The 27,745-nt window shown below is 40.6% G+C and overlaps 1 protein-coding gene across 2 annotated transcripts; it reads left to right on the top strand.

Annotated features, from left to right (window-relative positions):
• The first annotated feature begins 5,436 nt into the window (after window positions 1-5,436).
• cyth1b (cytohesin 1b) lies at window positions 5,437-26,384 on the top strand. Of its 2 annotated transcripts, none has more exons than XM_063482732.1 (12): window positions 5,437-5,614; window positions 12,284-12,366; window positions 16,671-16,735; window positions 18,736-18,802; window positions 19,355-19,473; window positions 19,896-20,089; window positions 21,364-21,512; window positions 22,502-22,613; window positions 23,200-23,276; window positions 23,371-23,442; window positions 24,459-24,613; window positions 24,705-26,384. In XM_063482732.1, exons 1-12 carry the CDS (start codon window positions 5,587-5,589, stop codon window positions 24,781-24,783), a joined length of 1,200 nt encoding a protein of 399 aa, XP_063338802.1. In that variant the 5' UTR covers window positions 5,437-5,586; the 3' UTR covers window positions 24,784-26,384. The 2 variants fall into 2 exon arrangements, with proteins under 2 accessions (XP_063338802.1, XP_063338803.1); XM_063482733.1 differs by lacking the exon at window positions 5,437-5,614 and adding an exon at window positions 7,730-7,976 and having other exon boundaries at window positions 22,502-22,614; window positions 23,198-23,276.
• Window positions 26,385-27,745: the final 1,361 nt, after the last annotated feature.

Here is a 27,745-nt window from a genome sequence, read left to right on the forward strand (position 1 = left end):
GAGGATGAAGGCTGTGGCCAAACTCGACTCAGACACCCAATCAAGGGCACGACTCCCCCGGCTCACTGATGAAGTGATTATGATTGAGATGCCCTGAAAAGGTGAAGATGAGAGATGCATTCACAGTAACAAAGCCATCAGAAAGATGCAATGTGAACTTTGCATGTCTCCATTTGAGACATAAAAGAAGCCAGTAAGAGTCTGCCCTAATGGCTTGAAGGATATGGTGGATAATTTGCACATAGTATCCATTGTTACTTCTACTTAAATATAACTTTTACTTCTCAGTACTTCTTTGATTTTGCTTTAATGAACTTTAATGTCACGTCTGCCACGTGAACAATGATGTTTTAATATTTTTGCATAAACTCGTGTGTGCAAAGCAAAAAAACGGGGGGAAGACGTGCAGTGAGCCCCGGTGCATCACCCACCTATCAGATTCTGTTTATTGTTTTTATATTTGAAATAGTTTGAATGATAAACAGAAGAAGTTTTAACAGAATAGGATTTATCAACTGAAATGCTGATTAATATGCAGACTGTGGTTCACTGACCAACAAAGCCTAATGCTGTGTTGTGTTTTTTAATTTGATATGCAAATCACCTAAAGGTTCACTGCAGCTGCTTACATTACACCGCCCACTCTTTTTCTGCTTTAAGTGCCACCTCTGGTGCCTGGTTTCTAGAGTTAGTTGCATATATATATATATGTATATGCATATACATGCATTTATAAGTATGGTTAACAAAGTCGAACAGAGAAACTAATTCTGGTTGTTCATCTGCACAGAGAGAGAGGACAGAAGCTCTGGGAGAGAAAAAGAGGCACACATCGTGGAGCGATAAGTGGCACAAAAAGTTCAAGAGTGGATGAGGTCAAGTGCAACACAAAGAGGTCGGCTCTACAGGGAGACAAACGGGAGAGAACCGTATCAAACAAATTTAATGAGTGAGGAGGGTGAAAGAGAGAAATAGAGGTATAGGAAATGGTGTGAGAGAAAATCAAAGAAAGAGAAGAGATGCTGTGAATTAAAAGACTCGCCAGCTCAGCCATTGTTTGTCTAAGTGGTGGCACTGGGCCTCTATGGCAGATGCAGTTTATATTTAGCTTTAAGTATTTGGTCTATACAGGAACCTCATGCAAGGAGTGCTACAACAACTGCTGACATTTTTCACACGTCTTTGCACAATGTTGTTTTGTCTGGCTTTTTCATTCTGCTAGGAAGTGGTTTTGATTGAGCCTGGTGCTTCTATTACTGCTGACACTGCTATTCAAACGCTGCTGACATTAATGCTGTGAACTTCAGTGTCGCTACCTTTGTACTGATACTACACTTATTAAAACTTATCCTTCAGACCTTCATTGACAAAAACAAAACATTCTTTTTTTTGTCCATTAGTTATTCTTTTTTAAAGGGCTCTATTATGTGATACCAAATAAAACATCTCTGACCCTTAATCCGGAGGATTAATGGTGTAATAAACACTCCACAATATCCCATAACCAAAAGCTTACTCATTTGACAGTTACCAGCTTCAGACACCACCCTTAGAGCTGAATAATTTGCTGCTAAAAAAAACTCATACACTAAAGCTATGGCTGAATGAATCTGATAGGGGGCCCAAGGGCAAAAATGATTAGTACATAGTAATAAGCATTATTCTGCACAAATGACTTTGTGATCATTTTTTCCACCATAAGTCAATGAGAACTATGTCACGAGACCTCCAAATGGGTTAGTCAAGGTTATCTAAATGAGACTCAAATACTTTTTGGATGCTCACATACCCCCCACCCCCCACTGCTTAACACATAGGACTTCATACACTAGTGCAATCTTTCTTCCAGCTCTATCTTTATATGTGTACGTTCACTCAGCTCTGACTAAACTAAACTGGGCTCTGATGTGTGTGTGGGGGAGTAACGCAGGATGATATGAGGCTGTTTGCATGTGTGTGTACATTTGTCATCAGCTCCAAGAATACTTCAACAACTGTTTATAGGGACACCGCCTGCTTCAGTTTTCATAATCAGTATAGGTATCCTTTTGTACTTCTTCAAAACCCTAAAGTGCGAGATTCCTTTGTGTGTGTGTGTGTCTGTGTGTGTGCAGTGGTAGACGTGGATGGGTTTTGATACACGAGTGAGGTCAAGTGTGTGATCAAAAGCGAGGAGAGAGCGTGAGAGAGGGAGAGAGAGAGGGGGAGAGCGAGTGGAGAGTATTTTTCTGAGAGTTCGTCAGAGTCTGGTAGCCGTCAGGAGCGAAAACCGCCTTTTTTTTCCCCAAGGAGTCCAGAGTTGCTTTTAGTAAAACATGACGCAGGCTTAAGGACGAGTAAAAAGAAGATGCTGCAAAGAGGATACTGAAACACTGAAACTCCTGACTGGTGTGATGGGGACTGTAAGTGAGCTGTGTGCGTCCAGTTTCCAGGCATTTCTCTGCCCTACAGTCCGCCCGGGGCCACCTGCTGCAGGTGAGAGCTTTTAAGGAACCCCGTCTTCTTGGTTTGGATAGAAAATGTGTTGTCGGGTATTTGTGAGCAGATTTCAAGGATTACAAGGTGTTCATGAGTTTGAAAAAAAGTGCTTAAAAATGAAACATTATTGTTGTTATCACAGCTTTTTGTTGGTTTTATGTTGCTCAGAGCGACGTGGAGCGCAAGACTGGCACAAAGTGCTATCAGTGTTCAGTTGCCTTGGTGATTTTCAGTTAGGCTATCAAGACACAGAGCACTCTGTAGTGTGCGTGTGTGTGTGTGTGTGTGTGACATTTCTGTGTACATACATGAGTCAGTGTGTATGTGTTTGTGTGAGATGGTGGGCTTGATTCGAGAACATGACGCACACCCATCACGGTCTGGTCCAGGATCCTCCTCTCCAGTGGGTGCTGCACAGAGTGACATAATCTCCATCGCTGCCCACTGCTCTCCCTCTGTGCAGGTGTTTTCACGTTGTGTCAGGGTGCTCATTCAAAAGCCGTTATAACGCCATGAAAGCAGCACGCAGGTTACATCCATTTACCTTGAGCTTTTATGACTTTCCAGCAGCTTCTTATAGCTTCTCTTTCTTTATTTTGTTCCTAAACCCTTTAGTCGATCAGGTAAACTGTAGCCTGCTTTGACATTACGATTTTAGCGCCCTCCTCTTTAAATGTTTTCATGTTTTCTAGTTTCTGCTGTTAAATTAAGAGAGCTATTCTTCGTTTAAAATTACTTGATATGCAGAAAAAAGAGGAATGAGGCTGATAAAGACAAACATTGTAACAGCAAAAATCTATAATATTACCAGAAACTGATGTGATTTTGCTGACAAACTTCACAAACTTGTTGATATTTATGATTTATGAAGTTCAAATGAGAAGTGGACTTTTTTTAAGGCCTGCTTTGTCAGCCCTGATTGAAGACTTACTGGTTCAGTTACCTCAACTTGTGCAGACAGTTTAGTTCAGTGCATCCAAGCTTTTAAATATGCTACCCCTCTATCTCAGTGTGAAAATCAGCTGCAGCTTCTCTAAAAGTCCTTTTTTCACTCTTGATAACGGACTGACCTCACTGTGAGCTGTTTGTATCATAACCAGAAAAAGTCCCCCTTGAAGCAAACTGTTTTTAATGTTTTCCGAGCTGACCCTTTAAACTGTTAAACAGCAGCAGCTCTTCCTTACCCCACCCCAACATATCCTGTTTTTGACGTGTCCGAACTCTGAATAAAGCACCAATTCAGGCGCACAGCTGCAATCCTTTTCCCTCCTTTCCTCCGTCCTTCACTACACCCTCTCCTCTCCCTTCCTTTTTCACACAGGCAGGCTATCTCTGATATCAAACCCAGCTTCCTCTGGCTTCACACCCTCGTTGTTAAATATGTTTCTCTTTTCCAGTGGGTGGGTACTATTATTATAACATTAAATGTAGAGACAATTATGTCACTTTGTCAAAATCCCCAGCCCAAAAGCCATTAAAGGTGATTTTAGCTCACACATTAATCAGTATAGACATAAATACATACAAATACATACAACATATAATGTTGCTGTAATTTTCAGTTTTTTACTACACAAAATTATCTATCTATCTCTCTATACATAGTTGGAGTGAGATATGCTGGTCTGTATAATTCAGAAACATCTCATGTGCTGGGATTTTCTAGCATAATAATCTCTAGGATTTGCAGAGAAAAAGAGAAATTATCCTGTGAGCAACAGTTCTCTGGAGAAAAAATGGGCAAAAATCTTGCTGAGGTCTGAGGTTTGGGGGGAAACCTTAAACCATTGCCCTGATAGGAGGGCAACGGTATAACTTACTTAACAAGTTGTTACAACCAAGGTATACACAAGACCATCTCTGAACACACAGCACCGGAAACCTTGAAGCAGATGGGCTACGTCAGTAGAAGATACCACCATATGCCACTGCTGTCAGCTAATAACAGGAAACTGAGGCTACAATTCACACAGAATCACCACATTTTGACAACAGAAGATTGCAAAAATGTTGCCTGGTTTGATGAGTAATGATTTCTGCTCGGACATTTGGATGGCAGGGTCAGAATGTCCCTTAAGCAAAATGTAATGATGTGAGAGATATTTTCTTTGCACACTTTGGGCCCCTTAGTACCAACTCACCATCAATGAAACACAACAATCTACCCGAGTACCTTTATGACCACAATGACCAATCTTCTGATGGCTGCTTCCAACGGGATAACGTAACTCATCAAAAAAGCTTAGTTAGGTTTTTTGAACGTGACAATGTGGTCACTGTACTCCACATTCACCAGATCTCAATCGAATAGAGCACATTTAGGATGTTATGGAACTGGAGTCACATGATGGACATAGAACCAACAAATCTGATGCTATCATGTCACTATGGACCAAAGTCTCTGGCCAACATTGCCAGTACTAGCAAGGTGTACCTAATGAAGTTCATAAGTGTGTATATACTATGCATATAGTATATGCATATGCATATATACTATGTATATATGCATTTAATACTATGCAGTACACACACAAACATATATCCTATTCTATACACTGTATACTATAGTTGAGGCCTCTATAGTTGTATACCTAAATGAAATAAAGAAATTGTCTGCTTGTGAATTTATATTTTCACAGTGTAGTATAGTGTGGTGGTTTATACATTTACCTGATAACCAACAGCTCCACAAAGTGATCCCGGGAGGAGACACAGATCCTTTGAGTTTGCGTAAGAAAAGACATCCGGTGTAAAAACTCCCTTGGCGACCCCTTCTGCGTAAGTGAGCACCAGAAAGTAAATGATATGAAGGATAAAGGATATGAATACCATAACCCATACCTATTTTTATTTTTAATTTCTGAAGACAGACAGACAGATAGACACATAGATAGGTCTTTGATTGGCTGTTGCCGCGTAAGCCACGCCCCCATCATCCTGCCAGACACCGGCTGTCTCTTCGCAGTCAGTTGTCATCAACTGCCAGTCTAACGGTAACTGACTGAAAAACTAGACACACTATAGCCACTCATTTGGGCTTTAAAGTTATTTAAAAAGTGTCACATTTAGCGTGGTTTCCTGGGGACAGCGCTGACCAACAGTAGGAACATGGTTCTGGAAATGGAAGACGAAGTTGGTAAGTTACCTGACGCGGTTTAGTTAAACAGCGTTAACCTAGAGGCTAACACGGATAGCTAGCGCACTAGCATAACTTTGTGCATAGTTACGGATAGGTAAGCGAGGCGAGCTCGCTCCAGTAGCAGGTACTTTTTTAGTATGTGTTTTGGCATTTAATATCCTGTACTCAGAGCGAAAGCAACAAGTCCTCATGTGTCTGACTTATTAATGCTCTTTGGCAGTCTTTATTAACTGGCACAAGAGATCTATTATTATTAATCTGGGTCGGTGCCAGACCTCCTGGGGGGGCTGTACTTATTGTGCAGCACCAGATGAGTCTATAAATACAATCAATGCAACCATTTATTGGTTCGGAAGTGAATGAACTGCACTCAAAACAGCAAAGAGTTGTCAACAACACAGGAGGCTGTGAACACACACACACACGTATAGTTATGAATTTGGATTATAAGTCAGCGTCTTCGCAGCACCGCTGCTGTTTCCTGTGAAAATGACATACAGGATACATACAGAATCTCATACAGGATGGTGCCCCACCTTATTCTGAAAAATAGATGGCTTAATGTTCATAAGAGCAAGGGAAAGCTATCAAAATGAACTTCCTGTAATATGAACTGCATTAAAAGCTTTATTTCACCTTACTTTGGAGCATCATTTTAATAGTGTGTTTCTTCCACTTTCTGTGCACTGCAGATGACATTTTATAATGCCCGCACTTTATTTCTCTGTAATTTAAGTATTTCTTCTCCGGGGCACATCGTGTTCCCCCTCATGTTCTTTTCTCATTTTATCCGTTTTAGCCTCATTGCTTATTGGACTTAGCCTTAAGGCTGTACAAATGCAACCAGGGAGGATTATATCCTTACTGTTGAGCCAGTTATCCTTGAAATGGACAATTATGGGCTTGTGAACACTGAAACAGACAATTACTGCCTTGTGAGCATTACGAGACGCTGAGAGCTCAAAGTACAGATATTTTTCTTGTCGTAACCAAACTGCTTTGCCTTAGGTCCTGGGTCATGGTACTTTCTGGTTGCAAACACATGTGATGAGCAGAGAAAGAAGAATAAACTGTTGTTTTTGATATTGGCTGCATTTTTCATCCCCAGAAGTGAGTCAGCCTTCTCATTGCTTTACCATATATTTTGGTATGGCTTTGTTTTGGAGACGCACAAGGGTTATTTCCAGCTCTGAACAGGCCTTCGGTTCATGGCTACACGTGGTATTAACTGCATGGAGCCTGAGTTGCATCACTTAACAAAGATCTATGCATTTCCGTGTTAACCATTAAAACACAGTATATTTATAGATTCTGTCATCCTCTTTGCCTCCCACACTTTTTTAGACATTTTTGACAGAGTGAAACAAGAAGTCTTTCTCTCTGGGGTTTATTTCAGGAGGGGTCTTTGTTTCGAAGGTGCCTTTGTAACATTAGCTAACATCTCCCAACAGATTATGCTGTCCAGGTTCCTTTTGCAGTGGTACCTTTTGACATTTTCTCTTATTTTCTTTAAGCAGTGGAGCCGTGGTTAGTTGTGATTAGATTTTGTCTAGTCTTCCTGCTTGTCAAGCTGTTATGAGCCCCACCATCCAGCAACCTGCAACCTCAAAACAGACTCGGTTTCCTTTTCCCTTTTTTTAAGGAATATTTTAGGGATTTTAATTTGCCTCTGTATGGGAATCACTCATTCATCACTTTTGTGTAAGTTAAAGCAAAAATGTTGCAGCTCAGTCAGCCAATTCAGTGGCTGTGGATGAAAGGAAAACTGCTTGCTGGAGGTCAAAGACACTAAATAAACAGCAAATAAACTTAATACAGTCTTTGAAAGAGAGTTTGAATTGCTTGCTTGATTGTTTTTAACTGGCTAAAACTGCTTCATTGGGCTGGAAGGCAAAAAATGTCCTTCTCATATGAAGCTGTACCCCCCATCCTTTTTTAAAAATGTCCTCTTGGTCCACAGTCTCCACGTGGGGGAGTCTGTTCATTGATGGAGTAAATGAGCAAGGGAGGAGTCAAGATGGACAGAGGGAGGAGGAGGGGAGAGAGATGAGAGTTCAAGGGTTTTTCCCCCTCTTAAACACACATTTGTCCTTATCCTCATTTGCTGCCCTCCCTCCTTTGCTGGAATGAGGTTATAAGGACTACAGAGGTTAGACTGGAGGACCACAGGATTTGGGTTAGGGATTGGAAAGTTTGGTCAAAGCTGGTTTATTTAAAAGAAACATGCTTTTTCTTTTACTGGAAGTGATGATAAACCTAAAGCTGTGTGGACTTCAGAGCTATAAACTGGGCTGAGCTGGTTGTACTGGGACCATTCTTGCTGCCGGTGGCGTCTCTCGGCAGACAGAAGTTTTCTCGGGTATGAGTATTAGAATTATGACGCAAATGTGTAGGTGTTCAGTTATCCTGAATGAGTGCATGTCCTCTTGTGAAACTTTTTGAGAACGGAAACCAGAACAGATGCTAACTGTAGCTTGACTGATGCGGTTTTTTGGTCTCTCTGCTTCAGGAGGATGTGATGTGTTGCAGACAGTGGAAGCAGGTTATAGAGCAAACTTTAGGCCTAGGTTTGATGGTTGGATGTGCCAAGCAGCTGGTCCTAGCAGAGACACTAATACATACTCAGTGCCCTTGAGACTATGCAGAGCAGCTGGTTTGCAGAGTGAGATGAGGTGTCTTGGTATTTGTGTGTGTGTGTGTGTGTGTGTGTGTGTGTGTGTGTGTGTGTGTGTGTGTGTGTGTGTGTGTGTGTGTGCCAGTTTGAGAAAAGGACGATAATTTCTTTCACAAGCTGTCATAAATCGTTTGTTTTATTTCCTCTCTTAGCATAGAGGGGAAGTCAGTGTGAATGCCAGTTTCACTGACTCGATACTCACATAGTTTGTTGTTTATGCCCTCAGGTTTATAATAAGAGCTGCTGCAGCCTACTTAAACCTCCTTTTGTGGGTCAGGGGTGTGCGTGACTAGCCAGTTCATCACTGTTTATAAGTCACTGTTCCCAAGTCTTTTAAATGGTTTAACAAAAACGTACTGTAATTGCAAGTTTGCTTAGATTGTCATACTTTTGTTTTCTATGAGAACTTTTGGTGGGAATTTACTTACATTTCATAGTCCAGTCTGGTATTAACTGATAATATAGAAATGATCTGTAAGCTTTGTCCTCAGCTAGATTACATCTTGTATAAAGTTGTTAAGCTTTACTCATTAAGATGTTAAGCGAAAAAAATATTTTCCCTTAATTTACCAGTGTCTGTTAGTAATGTGCATCTACCACCTGAAAGAGGCAGTGCACCTACAAGCTGTTTATCAACCGCTAAAAAATAATACAGTGTGCTACTGACTAGCAGGTTTGAGACCAGTAAACTACGTGTGCCACTGTGAAGTTGAATGATACTGTAAAAGAAGCGAAGAAACCCAAAGTAAACATTACTCCAGTACAGCCATCACAAAGCCACGTAAAACTCGTGATGCAATGAGTATGTCTCAACTATTTGCAGTCATTTGAGAGCAGTTTGTGGTTGGGGACGATCTACAAATAATAATTCCCAGCTTAAATTAAGTGATATTTTTGCTTGACATGCCCACTAATGCCAGACTTTTGTGTAGATCTTCTGAGGTCTGTGAAACAAGCTTTTTTTAGTCCCCCCTTTCTTTAAGCCATCTCTCTGCAGATTGGCTGCCCCTCACAAATAGAAGGGTTGAATACAAGATGGGTCGGGTGTCTATGCTTTGAGTCAAAACTGTGTGTCTGATGTTATGTCATGATGTCCTACACACAGCCTATATAAAACAGCTACATGTTGTAGCTGTGTGCTGTCACCAGGGGACAGTGTGAAAAATATGTGGAACAAGTAGTCTCTGGGCTACTTCTGGATTTTGTTGCCTGTTTCGGTCCTGTCGTTTAAAGGACAGAAGTTGTAATAGAGAAGCCCTCAGAGTTAAGGGAGCCCAAGCAATTAAAAACAAGGGAAGCTGTTAAGTGCAGCCACTGTCTGTTTCTTTTTTTTTGTTCTTTGATCAGTTTCTTGTACACCTTTGCAGGGAGCTAGCTTCCTTTCCTGTTCAAGCCAACCTTACCACCGATCAGAAAATAAGAAAAAGCAAGTTTGGTTTTCAAAGCTAACCTTCACACGCCAGTCTTTAAAGTGGTGGGCATCCCAAAAGCCTCTAAAAGGCTGTGAAAACGTTTAGACTCCAAGAAGTTGTAAAAACTCCCTGATTAACAATTTGTATTTTAGTTATATTGTAAAACATACTAACACGAGCCTAGAGTACCTTATGTGTTAAACATTCGATAAATGTTTCTGCAGAGGTTGACACTCAGTAACATGGTCACAATGGCAAAGTGAAGTGAAGAGTTGACTTGAATCTCTCAGCAGGACTTCTCTAATGAGGCCGACAGACAGCAGCAGCACAGCGTGATTTGTCCTCTCTGGCTGCTTGTTATTCAACGTCAATTGTGACCTTTCTTCCACTTTTTCTTAGGTTAGAGCATTTCATACAGTAGAAAATAAGTAGAGCAGAAGTTTTATTGTGAAGCACAGACAAGAGGAAGATTCACTGTTGACAATGCAGAGGTGAGCTGTGTGAAAATATGTATGTGTGAAACAAGAAATATTCCACATCAGCGCAATGGTGCTGTGGTCCCTGAGCCTGAGTCCCAGAGGAAAATCATGAAAATGTTCATATATTTTCAACCAGGTTTCTTATCTGGGGATTCATTTGTTCAATCAAAGTGGAAGTTTTTGTTTAAACAATGCTCAAAATTAACAGGAAATTGAGATTTCTGTCAAAAAAAGATAACATTATAATCATAGCGAACCTACAAAATCCTGTCCTGAGCCAACCCGATGTGTTGTTTTTACATTTTTTTTCTTTCCTTTTCTTCCCACTCAAGCTTTCTTAAGAAAAACCACAAGTACGTGTATCAGCAGTTCTCGTCTGTTCCTGTGTTATCGTTGTTCTGCAGATATATTGGGTGTCTGTGGGTATATGAACCTCCCTTCTATCAGCGTACACATTCGTTCATGTACGGTTGGGGTGTTTCTCATAAGGAGGAACACCATTCAACTTTGATAGGTACACTAATATATCAAGTCTAATGTGCCAACTGTTAGTCATCAGATGTTTTCTTTGAGGTTTCTATGTGAGGTCTGACTGTTTTTTTTTTTCTTTTCTTTATAGACCAAAAACAAACATCCTGTTTCAGTAACAAAACCTTCAGCTCATGTTATAAAGTTCATGATAGTACATGAAATCTGATCTGATAGATCTATTGTTTTATTTTATTTTGTCTTCTATTAGTTTCAGTTTTTATTATTATGATATGGATTGTATGTGTCAGATTATAAAATTTAGGAAGTACACATCCATCATACAGACTCATCACAGTGTCATAAAGGCTCCTTGGGAAAGGTGTGATCACAGAATTAACCAAACCAGACCAACATTAAAATTATTTCCTCTAGTTGTGTAAGTTGTATAAGTATAGTTGTGTTTTCATAATTACATTATTAATCCACACTTGGTTTTCGTTTTGTTTTGGGGTTTTTTCCCGTTTTAATTTGCTGTTATACCTGTCAGTGCAGAGTTTTCTCTAAAGTTCACCAAGGCCTTCCTTAAAAGCAAGAATCATCAAAGTTATTAAGATTAATTATCCAGGAGCCGTGAGTGTTGGTGCAGTTTTTGTAATTTAAATGCATGCTGAGATTTAAGTACTGAGCTCATGTGGATAAATTATTCACACTATAGTCTCTTATTATTTTGTAGTAAATAGCAAATAGTATTGTTGTTTTTTATTTTTTTGTCTTTACTTGTGTGGAGGACCAGAGGAAGAATATGGTTTGGGACAAAGTAAAATACATTTGATATATTTAAAAAAAAACCAAACCAAAACAAAAACGTGCTACCAATGTTATTATGTTGATCTTAATTTCACTTTTTATTCCCTTTTCCTGGTAACAACTATGGTGCTTGGGCTTTTTTGACCTCTGAAAGGGACATGCCAGAAAAAGTTTGTCAACCACTGCAGTAACATAACCTCACCAAGAGAGTGTGTGTGTGCGTGAGTGAGTGCGTGTGTGTATACATGTGAGGACAGAAGATTGGCATGCTACTATACTTTTGGGGCTCAACAGTCACTTATGGGGACAAATTGCCTGTCCCATGAGTCTGAAGACATTTTTGAGGCTCAAAATGTGGTTTTAGTGTCAAAGTTAAAGTTAGGTTATGGTTAAGTTTCAGGTTAGAGTTAGGCATTCATTCTTGATGGTTAGGGTCAGCAGCTAGGGAAAGCATTATGTCACTGAGATGTCCTCACTGAGATGTCGTCACTAAGATATGAAAATGATTGTGTGTGTGTGTGTGTGTGTTTGTGTGTTTATATAAGACCGAGAGGTTTGATTTCTTCCTCTAGTTCAGGACTGAATTTTGGGTGGTGGTGGGGTGGGGTGGTGGGTATATGATGGATCAAAGATTGTGTTGCCATAGTGACCCTGAGCAGTGGGAATTTCAGATCTCTGTTCTTCATTTGTGTGTATGGTTTTCTTGTAGTTTTTGTTTAATTTCAGTTTGATTCCAGAGGGGATTTTCACATTTGTATTTCTTCTCTATCTGAGGGAGAGTATTTGATCTCTTATTTAGTGCTGCATATACTTCTGTCCTCAGTGCCTGATGACCTGAGTCCAGAGGAGCGTCAGGAGCTGGAGAGCATCCGGCGCAGAAAACAAGAGCTGCTGCAGGACATACAGGTAAGAGTACACTCACATTCTTTGTCCGAGCCAGTTGATGTCCTTTCCAAGCTGAGCTCATCTGGGGTTTAAAGCATGAAAGTCTGAAATATGTCTTGTTTTATAATTATTTTTGCTTAAAAATCTAATTTATTGTGGAACTGGATGCACATAGGTATGTCGACTTGACCAGATGGATGTAAATAAAGTCACTTGTTTGTGCATCAGAAACTCAACCACTCTTTGTCCCAATACAATTTCATTTACTAAGCATCCATCCATAATATTTCAATCATTATTATTAAAGTTGGAAGAGTAATCTTCCAGCAGAACCAGATCCTTTGTTGGCACCTGTCTACCTCCACTGGTTGGGCCGATTTTGGTGCCAGAAATACAAGATGTGATCAAAAGGTTTCAGGAATTGGCCCATGGAACCCCCTCCGCCCCTGAAAAACACTTAACCCAGATTTAAATTTGACTGACCTTTAAAGTCATCTCTTTGTGTTCTGATAGCTTGACAGTTATCTTTCAGCTTGCTTTGTATTTAATCAGAGTCGAGAAACTCTTAACTCTCATGATGAGTAGGGCAGGTGGTGGTAGTGTGACTTTAAAATTCAGTCAAATCTGATAAAAGTCCCTGCCTGACCTCCTCCGAATCAGCTGCTTTCTTTCTCTAATAACTTTAAAAAGTCGTGCAAAATTTTACCTTCACATAATGAAAACCGACTGAATTACTGACCCTTGAAGTACATAGGGTTGGTTTGAAATTAAGTTCTCTTATTTCTTTCAGCATTTTTGATCCCTTAAAGATCTGATCCCTTGAAGTCTGTTAAAAACCAAATCTATTTTGCACCACTTTAAATGTCATGGTCTAAAGTCAAACATTTGTTTTTCTTTGGCACAGTTTCTCCTGGTACAGTTTCTCCTTTGGCACATTTTCTCCTGGCACAGTTTCTCCTCTACTCTCCTGGTAGACATGGTCTACCAGGAGAGTTTGCTCTTGGTTCTATATGATGTTAGTGATCTTAAGTCTGTTGTTCAAACCATCTGTTTGCAAGGGGCAGCCAATCGGTAGAAAAATGGTTTAAATGGAGAAGAGCTTTTGGACAGAGGATGAACCAAGGACCTGTAGCATTTATTTATAAAATGAATGAGGATTATTTTGAACTGTAAACCCTGTCAAGTTACCGCACTAGAATCCAAAGAATAAAAATACTGAGTTGTAAATAATCCAGGTCCACATTAACACGGGGTCTGTAGCAGCATAAAGTAGGTATCATTTATCCAGCCCTTATAATAGCTTTATCAGATAGGTAGAGAGGCTCTGTCCCCTGAACCCAAACTGGGAGCTGGTTTACGAGAGTAAAAGCTCTGTCCCACATTTACCTGTTGGGAAATCTAGATTTAATGTAATGATAATTTCCTTAATTATGGATATATATGTGTTTTTCCCAACACAGTATTTTGGAAAACTGGTTGTTAAGTTTTAATAGTAATGTGAACCAGTTATCAGTGATGTTACACTGCATTAAGAGTATTTCTTTTAGCTCTCATTATTCATTGCTCTGGCAGCTATCAATGAATTAATTAACAGTCTTTTAAAAATCATGATGAAACTTAGTTTGGTAAAGTGTTTGAGTTCCTGCCCCACTAGTCCCTTTACATCATTTCATAATTATAGGGGTTATCACATTCCCATTCTTCTGTGAAAGTACTAGTGGATGTTTACTCTTTTATCCTGTCTCTGTTTTCTGTCTTAATTACTGCCTGGATAAAATGCTTTCTTAACTGAGCAGCAATGAAACAGGATTTTGTTTTTGTCCTTGCTCTGCACCCTGTGGTTGTCTGGAACATTTTATTTTTCAAAACATTTTTTTTTCCAGAGCAGAGACACACAGGAATTACAAACCCTGCTTTGTGTTGTTTTGTCTTTGTCTTTAATTCTTTTCTCTCTGTGTGTCCTTGAGAAGATTTTTCACCTCCAAGTCTAGACCACTGTGTCTGGGGAGGTGTGTGTGTGTGTGTGTGTGTGTGTGTGTTTGGAGGGTAGGGTGTATACGGGTATGACCACCAGAGCGTTACTGTATACACTGAAGACAGATGATCGTCTTTGTCTGAGGGGGATGCACCTCTAATATGCATGTGTCCTCTGGCTCTCTCAGCCTGGAGAGACACATTAACCCCCTGCTTTAGTTCCCTCTACAAGCTTAAATAAATTAGCAGGACTGCCTGTGTCAGCTCTTGATGTGGAGAAATTTGTTATGTGGGATAGAGGATAAAGCTGGCCTTGTGACCTTAATGTAAATTCAACCTACTTGAAGGATAAAAGTCAATCAGAAAATTACACAACACACAACAAGGACTCACCGTCCATTTCCATATGTCAGATTGTTTGTTAAAACAGTGTTTTTATAAAGTTTTATATGCTTGTTTGCATAAAGTTGGACATGCAAGTGTCATTGCAACTCATTTAGAACTGAAACAAATTAATCTCCAATGAATTTGACTCAGGAGTAACTTGTTGGTTTCAGTTTGTGTCTCTTGTAAGGTTTAGATTATTGTGCGTTGTTGGGAAAATGACATAAAGGTCAGCTTTATTGGCAAGTTGTCACTATCGTCGACCACCGACATCAGAATCCATCACCATAACCCTAATGGACTGTATATAAAAGATGGACATAGCCATTGCAATGTAATGTACTTTATTGGTTTGTGTAGTTCCATTTGTAAGTCTGAGCATTTTGACGATCACCATCTTTTCAAACCAGACATATAGAGTTTTGATTGGACTGAGAAACCATGCCCTGCTTTATTGTCTGTTTACTCATTTATAAAAATTAGCAACATACGTTTTTAATGAAGACTTTGAGGGATGAGAGACAAGGACAAAACGCAAACTGTATACACAGTTCTGAAATATATAAACACGTGGGATGTGAAAAGAAGTCAAGAAATTCCCAGTACATCATGGGATGTCCCCCCTACAGCCTGCACCTCCAGCAGCCTAACCAAAAGATGGTTCGGGGTCAGCTGATCCAACCCTAACCTCTTTGCATATCTCATGTCTTTATCAAAAAGCAAAATCTGAAAACAAACCCTTAAAGTAGCAAGTGTGTCTCTGTTCTTAACCCAATCTGGGACCTGGTTGCTGAGGGCTCAGCCCTCCCATTCTACTTTTGAGAGGGAAGTGATCCGCTGAAAGAATTTGATACTTTAAGGTTTTTGATGAGGCCTGCTCAAGCACACAGAAGAATTAGAAATGTATCTGCTGGTAGTTGCTGAATGATATCAGCAGCAAGAGATGACTCAAACAAAAGTGACATTAGGCACTTTTTTTTTTTTAACTGAGATTTAATAAGGTAAGCCAAAAAAATATTTTGAGCCTGATCTATAGCAGAGAGCTGTCAGTGTGGTGGGCATCCACAACACACACAAAGAAACACTCAAACACACAGCCTCCAGGCAACAGCGCTGTGTAAACTGATGGATGGAGTTTATTATCAGGGTTGACTCGTTTAGCGTCTCTCTTCACTAAGCCCCGCCCTGTCTTTCCCTCAGGGCCTGATGGGTAATGAGCCATGAAATATTCCAGTAATGGAGACAGAGGACACAGTTCTTATTTAGCTTAGCTGATGGTGATGTAGCCTTGTTTTCACACCCTCATATGTCTAAGAACCGATTCATCTGCTTCTGTCCATTTTCTGTAATTATCTTAGCCTTTTATTGTTATTATTGTGTCTTTATTTCTTTCTCTTCTCAGGACCCTTGGCAATCAAAAGTCTTTGATCCTGTGTATTCCTGTCTCCCCACCAATGTTGACATTGGGTGTGGGGGTATAGTCTGGTAAATCTGGGTCAGCAGCGGGGAGGGGAGTGGTTAAAAGGGGGAAAGAGGGGACAGGAGGGGTTGTAGGCTCTGACCCCGGAACAGGTGTTACAGATCCCAGAGAGGTTTCTTTTAAAGGGTGGCTGTTGCATGTAACCCAGCAGAGAAAAAGAATGAGTCTGTCTGCGAGTGTGTGAGTCATATCTGCATTTTTAGGAGTTTTAGTGGGTCATCTCTTTAATGGGAAGTGCTTGTATGGATGTTGGTCAGTGAGATGTAGGTGGAACAGGCCGCCATGTGTAATTCATTGTGACAGCAAGATCAAAGCATCTCCAGAGGGCTCCTCTGAAGGGTTAGATATCACACAAATGGCACATGTAGATGTCTGCTGCTGTTTCCCTTCAGCTTCTGTACTCAAAAAAACAATCAAAATAATGATCCCTTCTCCTTCCCCCTTCTGTTTCATCACTTCTTTCCCTCCTCTCTCTGTCTGCACTCAGAGGCTGAAGGATGAGATAGCAGAGGTGACCAGCGAGATTGAAAACCTGGGCCTGACTGAAGAGAGGTAAAGTATCTCTCAACTACCATTTCTGTGCTTGTGCGTAGGCAGCAGCACTCTTACCCAGCCTTTGTTTTGGAGGATTGCTAGTCAGAGAAAAGACCAGAAAAATCTGTCCAACCATTAGAGCACTGCCTTATGGGATTATTGATTAATCCATCAGATAATTAGCAGAATATAAGCCCAATTAAGGTTGCCAGTGGGACATGAAAAGTCTTCAGACTGACATTCAAGGCAGATATTCACTGAGGATATGAATCACAAACTGGTTTCAGTCGACTGTTGTCAAAATAGTTTGACATGTTTATTGAGAGCTGCATATTGCATTACAATGACATGAAGAGGATTTGTCTGGACCACTAGAAACTTAGAAGATAAAGAAATCATGGTGGAAGAACATCCTAAAGTTTGGCTTTATTTCACAAAGAAACAAGACAACACTGGCAGTTATGTTTGGAAAATGTCTTTCTTTTCTATATTTATCATATAATTCCCCTCTCATCCTTTATCCTTCAAGCTTGTCAGGTCCTCTACCAGAGGTCTGGGAGCTTGAGCCTCCTGCGCAGTATCTTAGCTGTTCCTAGGACTGCACTCTTCTGGACAGAGATCTTGGATATTGTTCCTGGGATCTGCCGGAGCCACTCGCCTATCTTGGGAGCCACTGCACCTAGTGCTCCAAGTACTACTGGGACCACTATTACCCTCACCCTCTACATCTTCTCCAGCTCTTCTTTGAGCCCTGGATACTTCTCCAGCTTCTCATGTTCCTTCTTCCTGATGTTGCTGTCATTCAGTATCGCTACATCTATCACTACGGCCGTCTTCTTCTGTTTGTCTACCACCACTATGCCTAGTTGGTTAGCCACTACCATTTTGTCCGTCTGTATCTGGAAGTCCCACAGGATCTATGCCAGCTACTTGGTTATGGTGTTCCATGTATGCCCTGCCTGCTAGCATCTTCCACCCTGCTGTTATGTGCTGGATTGTCTCAGGGGCGTCTTTACGCAGCCTGCACCTGGGGTCTTGCCTGGTGTGATAGGCCCCAGCCTTCATGGATCTTGTGCTCAGAGCTTGTTCCTGTACTGCCATGATTAGTGTCGCAGGGTACCTGATCACAGGCAGGGCATCACCTGATCTTACCGTTCAGCTGACTCCTCAGGACCTTCTGCAAGTAGTTGCAACTTTCCTAGCAGCCTCTTCGTGGTTCCCATTTGCCTGGGATCCCCAGGTACTTGTAGCTGTCCTCGATGTCTGCAATGTTCATTCTGTTCTTTTTTACTGCCAGACGCAGACCACGAGGCTGTGAGTTTTTGCTTGGCAGTTTCCAAGAGCAAGGCTTAGGCACCTCCCTTGATCTTGTATCTGAGAGTACTTCATGTACTCTCATGGAGGATCCGGGTTTTAAGCTTCACCATGATCCTGTCTTTCAGGTCAGTTCCTCTCGCACTCAATTTCTATCACACTTGGGGCCAATCTCAGATAGAGATGATGATATCTCCCCCCTGACCTGTCGTCCTGGCTCCCCCTTGCTGTAGCATGTATGTTGTACCTCGTCAGTCTCTAGCTATGAGAGCAGTCCCTTCTTCCGAATGTTGGAACTCTGAACTACTAGTTGTTTCGCCATCAATATCCAAGATTTTCGATATCAAAGATCCCATAGGTCCCTAGCATGGGGATTCTAGCCTACGACCCTTACTGAATACAGACGCCCCCAGGCGGGAAGTGAACTTGCATATATGCTGAAATAACTTGCTGCACAACATGGGCAGCATGACTGTTACTGAGTTTGTTATTAGAACATCGGTGCTACGCAGGCAGGTCTAACAGACATTTCCTTTGACTAAGAAAAACAAAAAAAAAATCCATCCAATGTTTTCCATTCTAGGTGATAAAAGCCAGGCTGTTGTAACAGAGAGCTGGGCTGGCATTGAAAATTAAAATTCACTGGTGATCAATAAATATGATTTACACACTAATGGTTCATTTTTTTAAAAATGTTATTTTAGGAAAAACATGCAAAGGAATAGACAGATGGCCATGGGCCGAAAAAAGTTCAACATGGATCCTGCGAAGGTAAATACATTTATGCAGCAGTGCTTTCTTCTTTCATGTGAGTTCAGCTACTGATTATCAGTCTGTTTTGGTTTAGTTCAGGAAAAGTGTCCTCTTTCAGCTGACAATGATATAAAATACACAAAACCTTGTTTTTTGCATTTGCATCATGTATTAAAATTTAACTCCAGCCTTTTCCTGAAACACCATTAGTGTGGTTGGTCTTTAAATTCGACGCCCTGACTCTGTTTTTTTTTTATTTTTTGTTTGTTTGTTTGTTTTTATTAAAGCCATGTACTCTGTGTACTTTTTTTACTCCTGGTTGTTCGCACCCACAGTTTGACGCTACCCAAAGTTTGGCCATGAACAACCAGGTGATACTGTAACAGGTGTTTTTCTAAAAGGAGATATTTTATGGATTATTGGTCTTGAATGGGTAGAAAGAAGAAAAAAAACAACCAAAACCCCCCCATACAAAATTACTAAAATGAACTACAGACTTCTCTGAACTGCTTGTTTTCATTCAGTGTGTGATGTTCATTCTGGGGTGTGTGTTTTGATTTTCTTCCTCAGGGCATTCGCTTCTTGATCGACTGTTCGCTGCTGAAAAACACCAGTGAAGACATTGCCCAGTTTCTGTATAAGGGGGAGGGGCTTAACAAAACCGCCATCGGTGACTATCTGGGCGAGAGGTAAGCAGTATTAATGATGTCCTTTCCAGTAGACAGTTTTGACATGTCCTATCAAAAAAAACAAAAGGACAAAGTCTTGAGCCTACATGGACAATAGCAGGAGTTCAGACCATCTCACATTTTACTCTTCACTCCTCTTTAAAAAGTTTATTCCTTATAAGTAATAAAAGGCCAGTTTAAAAAAAAACCCAGATTATTATTATTATTATTATCATTATTACCACGTCTTCTGTGTGTTACAGGAGAAATCTGTGCTGTGTACTGGATATAGATTTTGGTGCATAAGCAGTTCAACAAGATCATCCTTTAATTTGATTCTCTTGAGTTGAACAGAGCTGACACCGTTTCTCTTCTGTTTACTCCTCCTGTGTGCGTGCACACGTGGGTGTGTGTTTGTGTGTGGGATTTCGTGCGTCGTGCAGAGATGAATTCAACATCAAGGTCCTGCACGCCTTCCTGGAGCTGCACGAGTTCACAGACTTGAACCTGGTTCAGGCTCTCAGGCAGTTTCTGTGGAGCTTTAGGCTGCCCGGCGAGGCCCAGAAAATCGACCGCATGATGGAGGCGTTTGCTCGGCGATACTGTCACTGCAACCCCGGAGTGTTTCAGAGCATCGGTACGTGAGGAAGAAACGGTTTATGGTCACAATTTTTACATATTACAGAGTGAAAATAAAGAAGTTGTAATAAAACCATTTTTCTTCCATCTTTTTTTCATTTTTACAGCATTTATTCCATTCACACACTGCATGTAGGGCTCTGCAATTTACCACTGAGCAGGAAAACACACCAGTAATGATTTATATTTAGTTTAATGCACATTTCCATTTTAATCAAGTCACCTTTATTTATTCAGCACATTTTAAACGACGGAGTTGATCCAAATGTATTATCTAATACTCACATAAACATAACTAAAATATGAAGCAAAGCAAAAGTTACAATAATTTTAATGTCATAAATTAAAAAACAGTAGGTGAAACTATTAAAATAAAAACAAAAATAAAAACTATGAAACGCCTCAGGCTGATGAAAAGTGTAAACAGGTCTTTAGAACCAATTTAAAACTGAAGGGTTGAATTTTACGTGCAGACTATTTCAGAACCTGAAAGCCATAATGGAGAAAGCCCAGTTGCTTTCGGTTTGAATGCAAGAAGCGCAGGTTGTTGTTAGGATGACCTCAGTGACTTGTTGGCAAAGCATTGAGTTCATAGATCATTAATAATTCTGCAGAGGGTTTTAAAAACTGTGTTTCAGGCCAGGACCTGCATATTAAACTAACTTTAATATAAAGATTTACCTGTTTGTTTGTTTGTTTTTTGTTGTGTTGTTAACTTATGTTCGCTTCTCTTTAGCTCAGGAACTTCTAGAGTTCTTGCTTTCTTACTCTTAATGAGCACTCAGCCACATTCACCTACTCACCACACAGTTTTTACACATCACACACAAAGTCTCATACTGATGCACTGGCGGAAATTTGTAGTTCACCATCTTGTTCAAAGATATTTTGACTTGCAGACACGAGGATCTTCCCTTCTGCTTCCTGATATGGGTAATATGAGGAATGTGCAAATAGGTGAAGAGTGTGCTGCTTACTGGACAGAGCACACAGGTTTTTGGAAAAGTATAGCATGCGGTTTGTACGTAAGGTGTTATTTGATAATTAGCACACTGTGTTCTCTATGTCTGCACTGGATGGACCTGATAGTGAACAAATACATACAACCAACTATGACTGTAGTTGTCTGGGAATGTAATTTTTTTTAACTAACACTCAACACAAAGGTATAGCAGCACCTCAGTGGTTTTCAGTTAATCATTTAAACTCACTGTGGTCTTTCTAACAGCCTGACTCTGAAAACATACAAACACACACTGTGTCTGTTTGCAGATACCTGTTACGTGTTGTCGTTCGCCGTGATCATGTTGAACACCAGTCTACACAACCCCAACGTGAAGGACAAACCCTCTGTTCAGAAATTCACAGCGATGAACAGAGGAATCAATGATGGAGGAGACCTACCGGAGGACCTGCTCAGGGTGAGTGAAGTTCAGGAGGGTCACAGCGCCCTGTGTGATATACTCACCATGTGTTCAGGCCCTGTGAATTCAGACAGAACAGCACATCTGATGGTCCATGTGTGTGGAAATATGAATGCGCTGTGGAGTTTCTGGTGGACATTTAAACTTGGAAAGCACCGGCTGTCCGATGACTGTAGCTGTGATTGTTATGATTATAGCTGTGACACATTATATGATAATAGGTACTTGCAGCTGTTGTTTGTGACCTTGTGGTTTTGCAAGCCAAGCGTCATATTGAAGTTACATTCCTGATCAGTGTAATATTAGCACCTTACGTTCAACCACAAATGGAGCCAAAAGTCTGACCAGAAACCACAAACGAGGAATGAGCTAGAGATGCATCATTTTTCTGTTCTGTGGTAGAGACGAGAAGACGGTTTCTCAAAAATGTCAGTGTATTCAAACTGAATGGTCCAGACAGAACGTAAAAGTCCCTCATTACAACACATTCCAACAAATAATGCAGAAAAGCTAAATTCCAATTATTTTTAAAACATCTCAGGCTGTTAATCATAAATGGGTGTCTCAATAACTAAAAATTATTTACCAAGAAACTGCTTTTTTAAAGAAGTGGAGGTTCAGCTTGTGGTTTCAGCTTTTTGAAATTCCTGGCAAAGGCTCAAGTGAACATGTCTAAAATGTATAAATGATACACTTTGAAAATGTTCCTGTGTTTGAGTTTTTTTAATAAGTTATTATGCAACAGTTTCACCCGTGTAAACACCATTTCTATTTATTTCATAACTGGCTGAAGTAGCCAACACATTATTCTGTTGTATTCTCTGAGTGTATTTGTTGTTTTTACTTAAGTTTATTTTGATAAATCATAACCCCAGAGTTGAAATTTGCTGATTAATGTTTGTGTTGTAAATAAGTAGAAGTTAAGATAAAGGTAAGGATAAATAGTAGCTACCCGCATGATCTAAATGATGTCACCATCTATGCAGAACCTGTACGACAGCATCAAGAACGAACCTTTTAAGATCCCAGAGGATGATGGGAATGACCTCACACACACCTTCTTCAACCCCGACAGAGAAGGGTGGCTGCTCAAACTCGGTATGTGAACTCTGATTTGTTCAGTTTCTACAAACAGGTCGTCCCTCTAGTGGACCAGATGTGTAACAGCGGCTTTAACGAGACGACGAGAGATCTTTTTATTGAAACATTAATCAAAGTTGAGTGAACTGTTGGACATGTTTTACTCTCCTGTTGACGCTCTTCTTGTCTGTTTGTGTTTCATGGTTTTGACTTCAGGAGGTATGTATCCTCACACTCGCCAGCTTTAATGCACCGCTTTGCTTTCTGAGCTGCCCCTGCCCACCACCCCATCATTTTTGTCCTGCCACTGGCTGTGTACATTCACCTACCCATCACAGTTTTACTGTGATAATTAGTTTTCACATCCGGTTCACCTTCTGCTTTTCGCTATCATGTCCTGATGTGAAGGTATTAGCGCTTCACATCTGCCTCTAACTGCTGGACTCCTTGAACTGCCCACTGACTCACGTTTTAACCTCAGCTGTTGCAGTCAGTAGGCTTTACTTAACCTGCTGAATTGTGTCGTCAATGTGCTTCAGAGTGTCACCGTAAACATCAGTATTCAGTTTACTGATGTCATACCTCACCTTTAATCCATCCTCAGGTGGAAGAGTGAAGACCTGGAAGCGGCGCTGGTTTATTCTCACTGATAACTGTCTCTACTACTTTGAATACACCACTGTGAGTACTTCTTGTTTCACTGTGAAAATAAATGATTACTGGATGTAACTGTGGACAGCCTGAACTAATTTTTTTTCTTTCTGCTGTTTAAAAGGACAAAGAACCCAGAGGGATTATTCCACTGGAAAATCTAAGCATCAGAGAAGTCGAGGACTCAAAGAAGCCGGTAAACCGCTGGTCTCTTTGTTTTTGTCCTGTGATTGAAGAGATCAAAGTCTCAGAGTTCAGAAAAAGATGGCAAAAACAGGAGGGGACACAAATCTCTTTGGGTTTGCGTCAGGAACAGCATCCCACATAAATCTGCCAAATCAAACATGCAGAGCTAACCGCTGTGGCGACCCTCTGTTAATAAGGGAGCTGCTGAAAGCAGCTTACAAAGGATTTCAAAAAGCAAAGCAAAAATAAACCGTGTAACCATGTCTCTAAAGTAATGATGACTTTGATTTTCTTGTGATACTAGTCCTTATTTTGCATGTTTTCCTTAGTTACTCCCATGATTATTATGGACGCATAATTAAAAACTAAAGGTTATAATCTTCAGCGTGGACAGCCAAGTTTGTAAATGTGACAACTTGAGAACGAGGCAACATAGGATTTTGAAATTCATACCGTGCATCTAATAAAAAGTTAGGACGAGCTTCAATCTGAGTGACCTCGACGTCACAAGGTCAGAGGCCAAGTTCTATAAAAATCTTGTGAACACAGTAAATCAAGAACGATGTCACGTAGGAGTTTCAAAATGGTAACATACGTGCATCTGCTCACAAGCTGTGGGGTAGCACTTGTGGTCGTCAAGTATTTTTAATTTTGGAGGAAGCCTAAAGTCGTACCTGGAGGAGCCAGAGATTTAGCCACTTTTTCCACTGGCTTCAAATATTTGATGACTTTATCCAAAAATAGGGTTTTAAAAAAAGTACATATACTACACAGGTGCAAGCCAGAAAAAGCATTAAAAAAAAGAAAACACAACGTACCCAACGATAACTCCAGCAAATGAACAATGAACACGTGACCGTCCACCTAGAATCAGTGCACCCTCAACCTGCTGATGATTAACAGTTTATATAAGGTTTATATAAGTTTTTATTACAGCGTTGAACACGTTCAGTACAGAGCGAAAACAACCGATCACACATGTAACTTGTTTACTCGCCTTCCTGCCTCAACCATGATCTCTCTCAGAACTGCTTCGAGCTGTTCATCCCCAACCACAAAGATCAGGTGATCAAGGCCTGCAAGACGGAGGCAGACGGCCGCGTCGTCGAGGGAAACCATACTTTCTACAGAATCTCCGCCCCAACTGCGGAGGAGAAGGACGAATGGATCAAAAGCATCAAGTGAGTTTCAGTTTTGTTTTCTCTCCCTGCAGAGGGTCAAACTAATGATGACGATGAAGAAAAAGTGTAACTACTGTCCTTCTCTCTGCAGGGCTGCCATCAGCAAAGACCCCTTCTACGAGATGTTAGCTGCTCGGAAGAAGAAGGTCTCCTCCCTGAAGGGGCTGTAGAGCTGCTGAGGATAAAACAACCGCAGGCCTGTTTCAGGTGGACCTGACATTCCCGCTGCAGACCTGAACCTGGCGGAGGATTCACCTCTTAAAGCGGCTCGTCTTTTGTCCCCTTTTCAACAGACACGCCTTCAGAACCAGCGCTCCCTTCTTTACAGGTCTGACCTCCTGCCGACACTTTATTTCCCATCTGCAGATAAAGTTATTCAGACAGAGACCGCTCTTTTGTTTGCTGAAACGTCACCTTTTTAGAGTCCTGCTGCTGCAGTACTGTAACGATGCCACAGTGCTCTCCGGTTAGCTCTCCCACTCATCTTGAAACCTGCCGTAAGGACTGTTGACAAGCATTTGAATGACCTCTGAGCCTTTTCGCACAATCAGTGTTTGGTCTGCTTGAGTACAGCAAGTCCCTACAGCTGCTGAAAACAGAGAGAGCACGGCAAATGTTGTCAGTTCACGTCTCCAGAGGAGTGAACTACGAAGCGAGGTTAATGAGTTAGCGAGGTAGCGAGCCTGAAGTTGTTTTGTTGTTGTTGTTCAGAGTTTTGGTTTAAAATCGACAGTAAAAAGCAGCCCAGTGACAAACTAACAACACATAAGGCGGTACACGAAAACCTGCTGAACAAAGCTGTGTGTTTACAGTGACTTCAATCAAATTCAATTCAATTCAATTTTATTTATATAGCGGCAAATCATAACAACAGTCGCTTCAAGACGCTCAAATCAACGATGCCGACAATACGTTTGTGTGCTCCTGCTTGTCTCTGCAGATCTTAATTCTCAATCGGATTAAGGTCTGCAGTTTTCCTAGCTGCAAATCCAAAATGTAAATCTGATCTGGAAACCAGCAAGAAGTTATCACTTCTGTCCTGTGGTGTGGTCCACCATCAAGCTGGAAATGGAGTTGTTTTTGTTTTTGTTTTTTTTTTAGTATTAGTATATTTTTTAGTATTTAGTATTGTTAATACAGTACCCATTGACCCTTGGTAAGTATATTAAAATAATGCCAATAAAAATAACAGAAATAGAAAACTTGTGATTGTTCTTCACCATCATAGAAAAATACACATCGCCATTCTAATTACACTCACAGTCACACCTACAGACACCTGTTAACCTAACATGCACACCTGGAGAAAACCCAAGACATTCATGCTGCAGGACAACAGTCCTGACCCTCATAAAATAAGAATTCATATGATGAAGTGGCAAAGGAAATAAACAGTGAGTAATACTATTAATAGAAATAAGTAAAGTTAATCACAGCTGTAGCAGACTGGAGTTTGGGTTATATTGAAATGTGTCTGCTTCATAGTGCACTCCTCTGGTTTGAGATAAAATAAACGACTCCTCGTGAAAGCTGCACAGCAGCAGAATCTGAGATTCGGACTTTTCTGAAACTGACGAAGATTCAGTTCAGGACTCAGTCGAGACTGAGCAGCGTTTAGTTTGTTGCTATACATTTCCCCCCCTGCCCCGTTTTCTTACTGCTTTTTATCTTCTGTCCATGAAAAGGAAGGTAAAACAGAAATAGTCAAATATTTATTTATCCACATTTCTTGTAATTTATTGTTTTTGTCTCAATAAAAGTTTGCAAAGAATCTTCTGCTCCTGTTTGAGTTCATTATTTTACTGAAGCTGTTTTATTGTTCATGTGTAATTAATAATTTTGATTTAAAATGAAGTGAGAATGGTTCAGATTAGTTTACTCTAAGCACCTACTGACGTTGTTCGACCGCATTTCTTCTGTAGTGTAAACACTAACGTGTCCTGATGCAACCTCAACAGTCATTAAAGCAGGACATGGTGGCCTCTACAGTCACCTGTAACCTCGTCCTGCCAAACAACTGCCATAACCTAAACACAGCCGGCCTTGTATCTTGTATAACCTTTTTTTTTAATGAACTTTTGTATGGGTTTAATTCCAGTGTTCCCCTGTTTCACTTGACCTCAATCTAAAGCATGCCGCCAGCTACCGAACACAGGTTTCAATACTCTGTTCTCATTCATTTAAGCAGTTATCTCACCTTTATCTAATGTAACTCATGAAGCAGCCAGTCATTCTAGCAGAGCTGTCAGTAAACCACGTTATCTGCACCATGTTATCTTCTGTAAAAAGTTTCCCCACATTGTTACTTCCTGCTAATGTTTATGTGACCTGATTACTCTGGAAAACCACAGCGCATATCAAGGAGAACAAAGCACGAGCACTGAAGCAGACCTGGGAAATTCCCCTTCCAGCGAAAGGTACGGCTGAAGTAGTATGTGTTAGAGCTGTGACAGAAGGCAGACTAATCAGACATCGGCTTATGTGTCGCACTCCGCAAAATATTAGTACGAGTCGATCTCGCTGTGTTCTTCTCAACTGGCAAGAGTGGCACACACAGTGTTCACTAGTCACGATTAGTCAACATTTGAATCATACTTGATGGCCGATTTGTGGTCAAACACCCACATAATTCCAAAATTCATGAAAGGTTTTTTTTCAGGGCTCCAAGTGGTTACAAACAAATTTTTATGACAGCTGTCAGAGCTTTACAGTCCACTGTGTGAGCTGTCGTCACAAAGCAAAACAAAGGGACATCATAAAAAGGAAGGAAACTCGAGACTGTAGAAAGTGATTGATCTGAATGCAGTGGAAAACACAACACAGGGTTCAGGTACCTAAAGCTGCAAGAGGCTGAAATGGTTCCAAACTGAAGTGGAGGCACCAGGAAAGATGGAGGCTTATTGCTTAAACCTTTTTAACTTTATTGGGATTATTTTACGAAAATAGCTTCATGTTGTATAATGACTTGAAACTAAGATCAAAAACACATCAGGAAAGTATTCAAGTGAGAATTTGAGGTTTTCCTGTAAACTTTTATACGAGCATATTTGTTTTTGCAACCACAGAAGTCTGCCCCTGGTGGCCATTAGAAAGAATGCGCTTTTAAGGCATTTCTGCATTGGCCTCACTGAA

The sequence above is a fragment of the Pelmatolapia mariae genome, linkage group LG8 (assembly GCF_036321145.2).
Source record: "Pelmatolapia mariae isolate MD_Pm_ZW linkage group LG8, Pm_UMD_F_2, whole genome shotgun sequence".
Classification (NCBI taxonomy): domain Eukaryota; kingdom Metazoa; phylum Chordata; class Actinopteri; order Cichliformes; family Cichlidae; genus Pelmatolapia; species Pelmatolapia mariae.

Bases quoted from the DNA above. Each gene is read 5' to 3' on its own strand.
- cyth1b (XM_063482732.1), top strand. From the start codon at position 5,587: ATGGTTCTGGAAATGGAAGACGAAGTTG. The intron at 5,615-12,283 runs GTAAGTTACCTG...TTCTGTCCTCAG, and splicing joins GGAAATGGAAGACGAAGTTG to TGCCTGATGACCTGAGTCCA. The intron at 12,367-16,670 runs GTAAGAGTACAC...GTCTGCACTCAG, and splicing joins AGCTGCTGCAGGACATACAG to AGGCTGAAGGATGAGATAGC.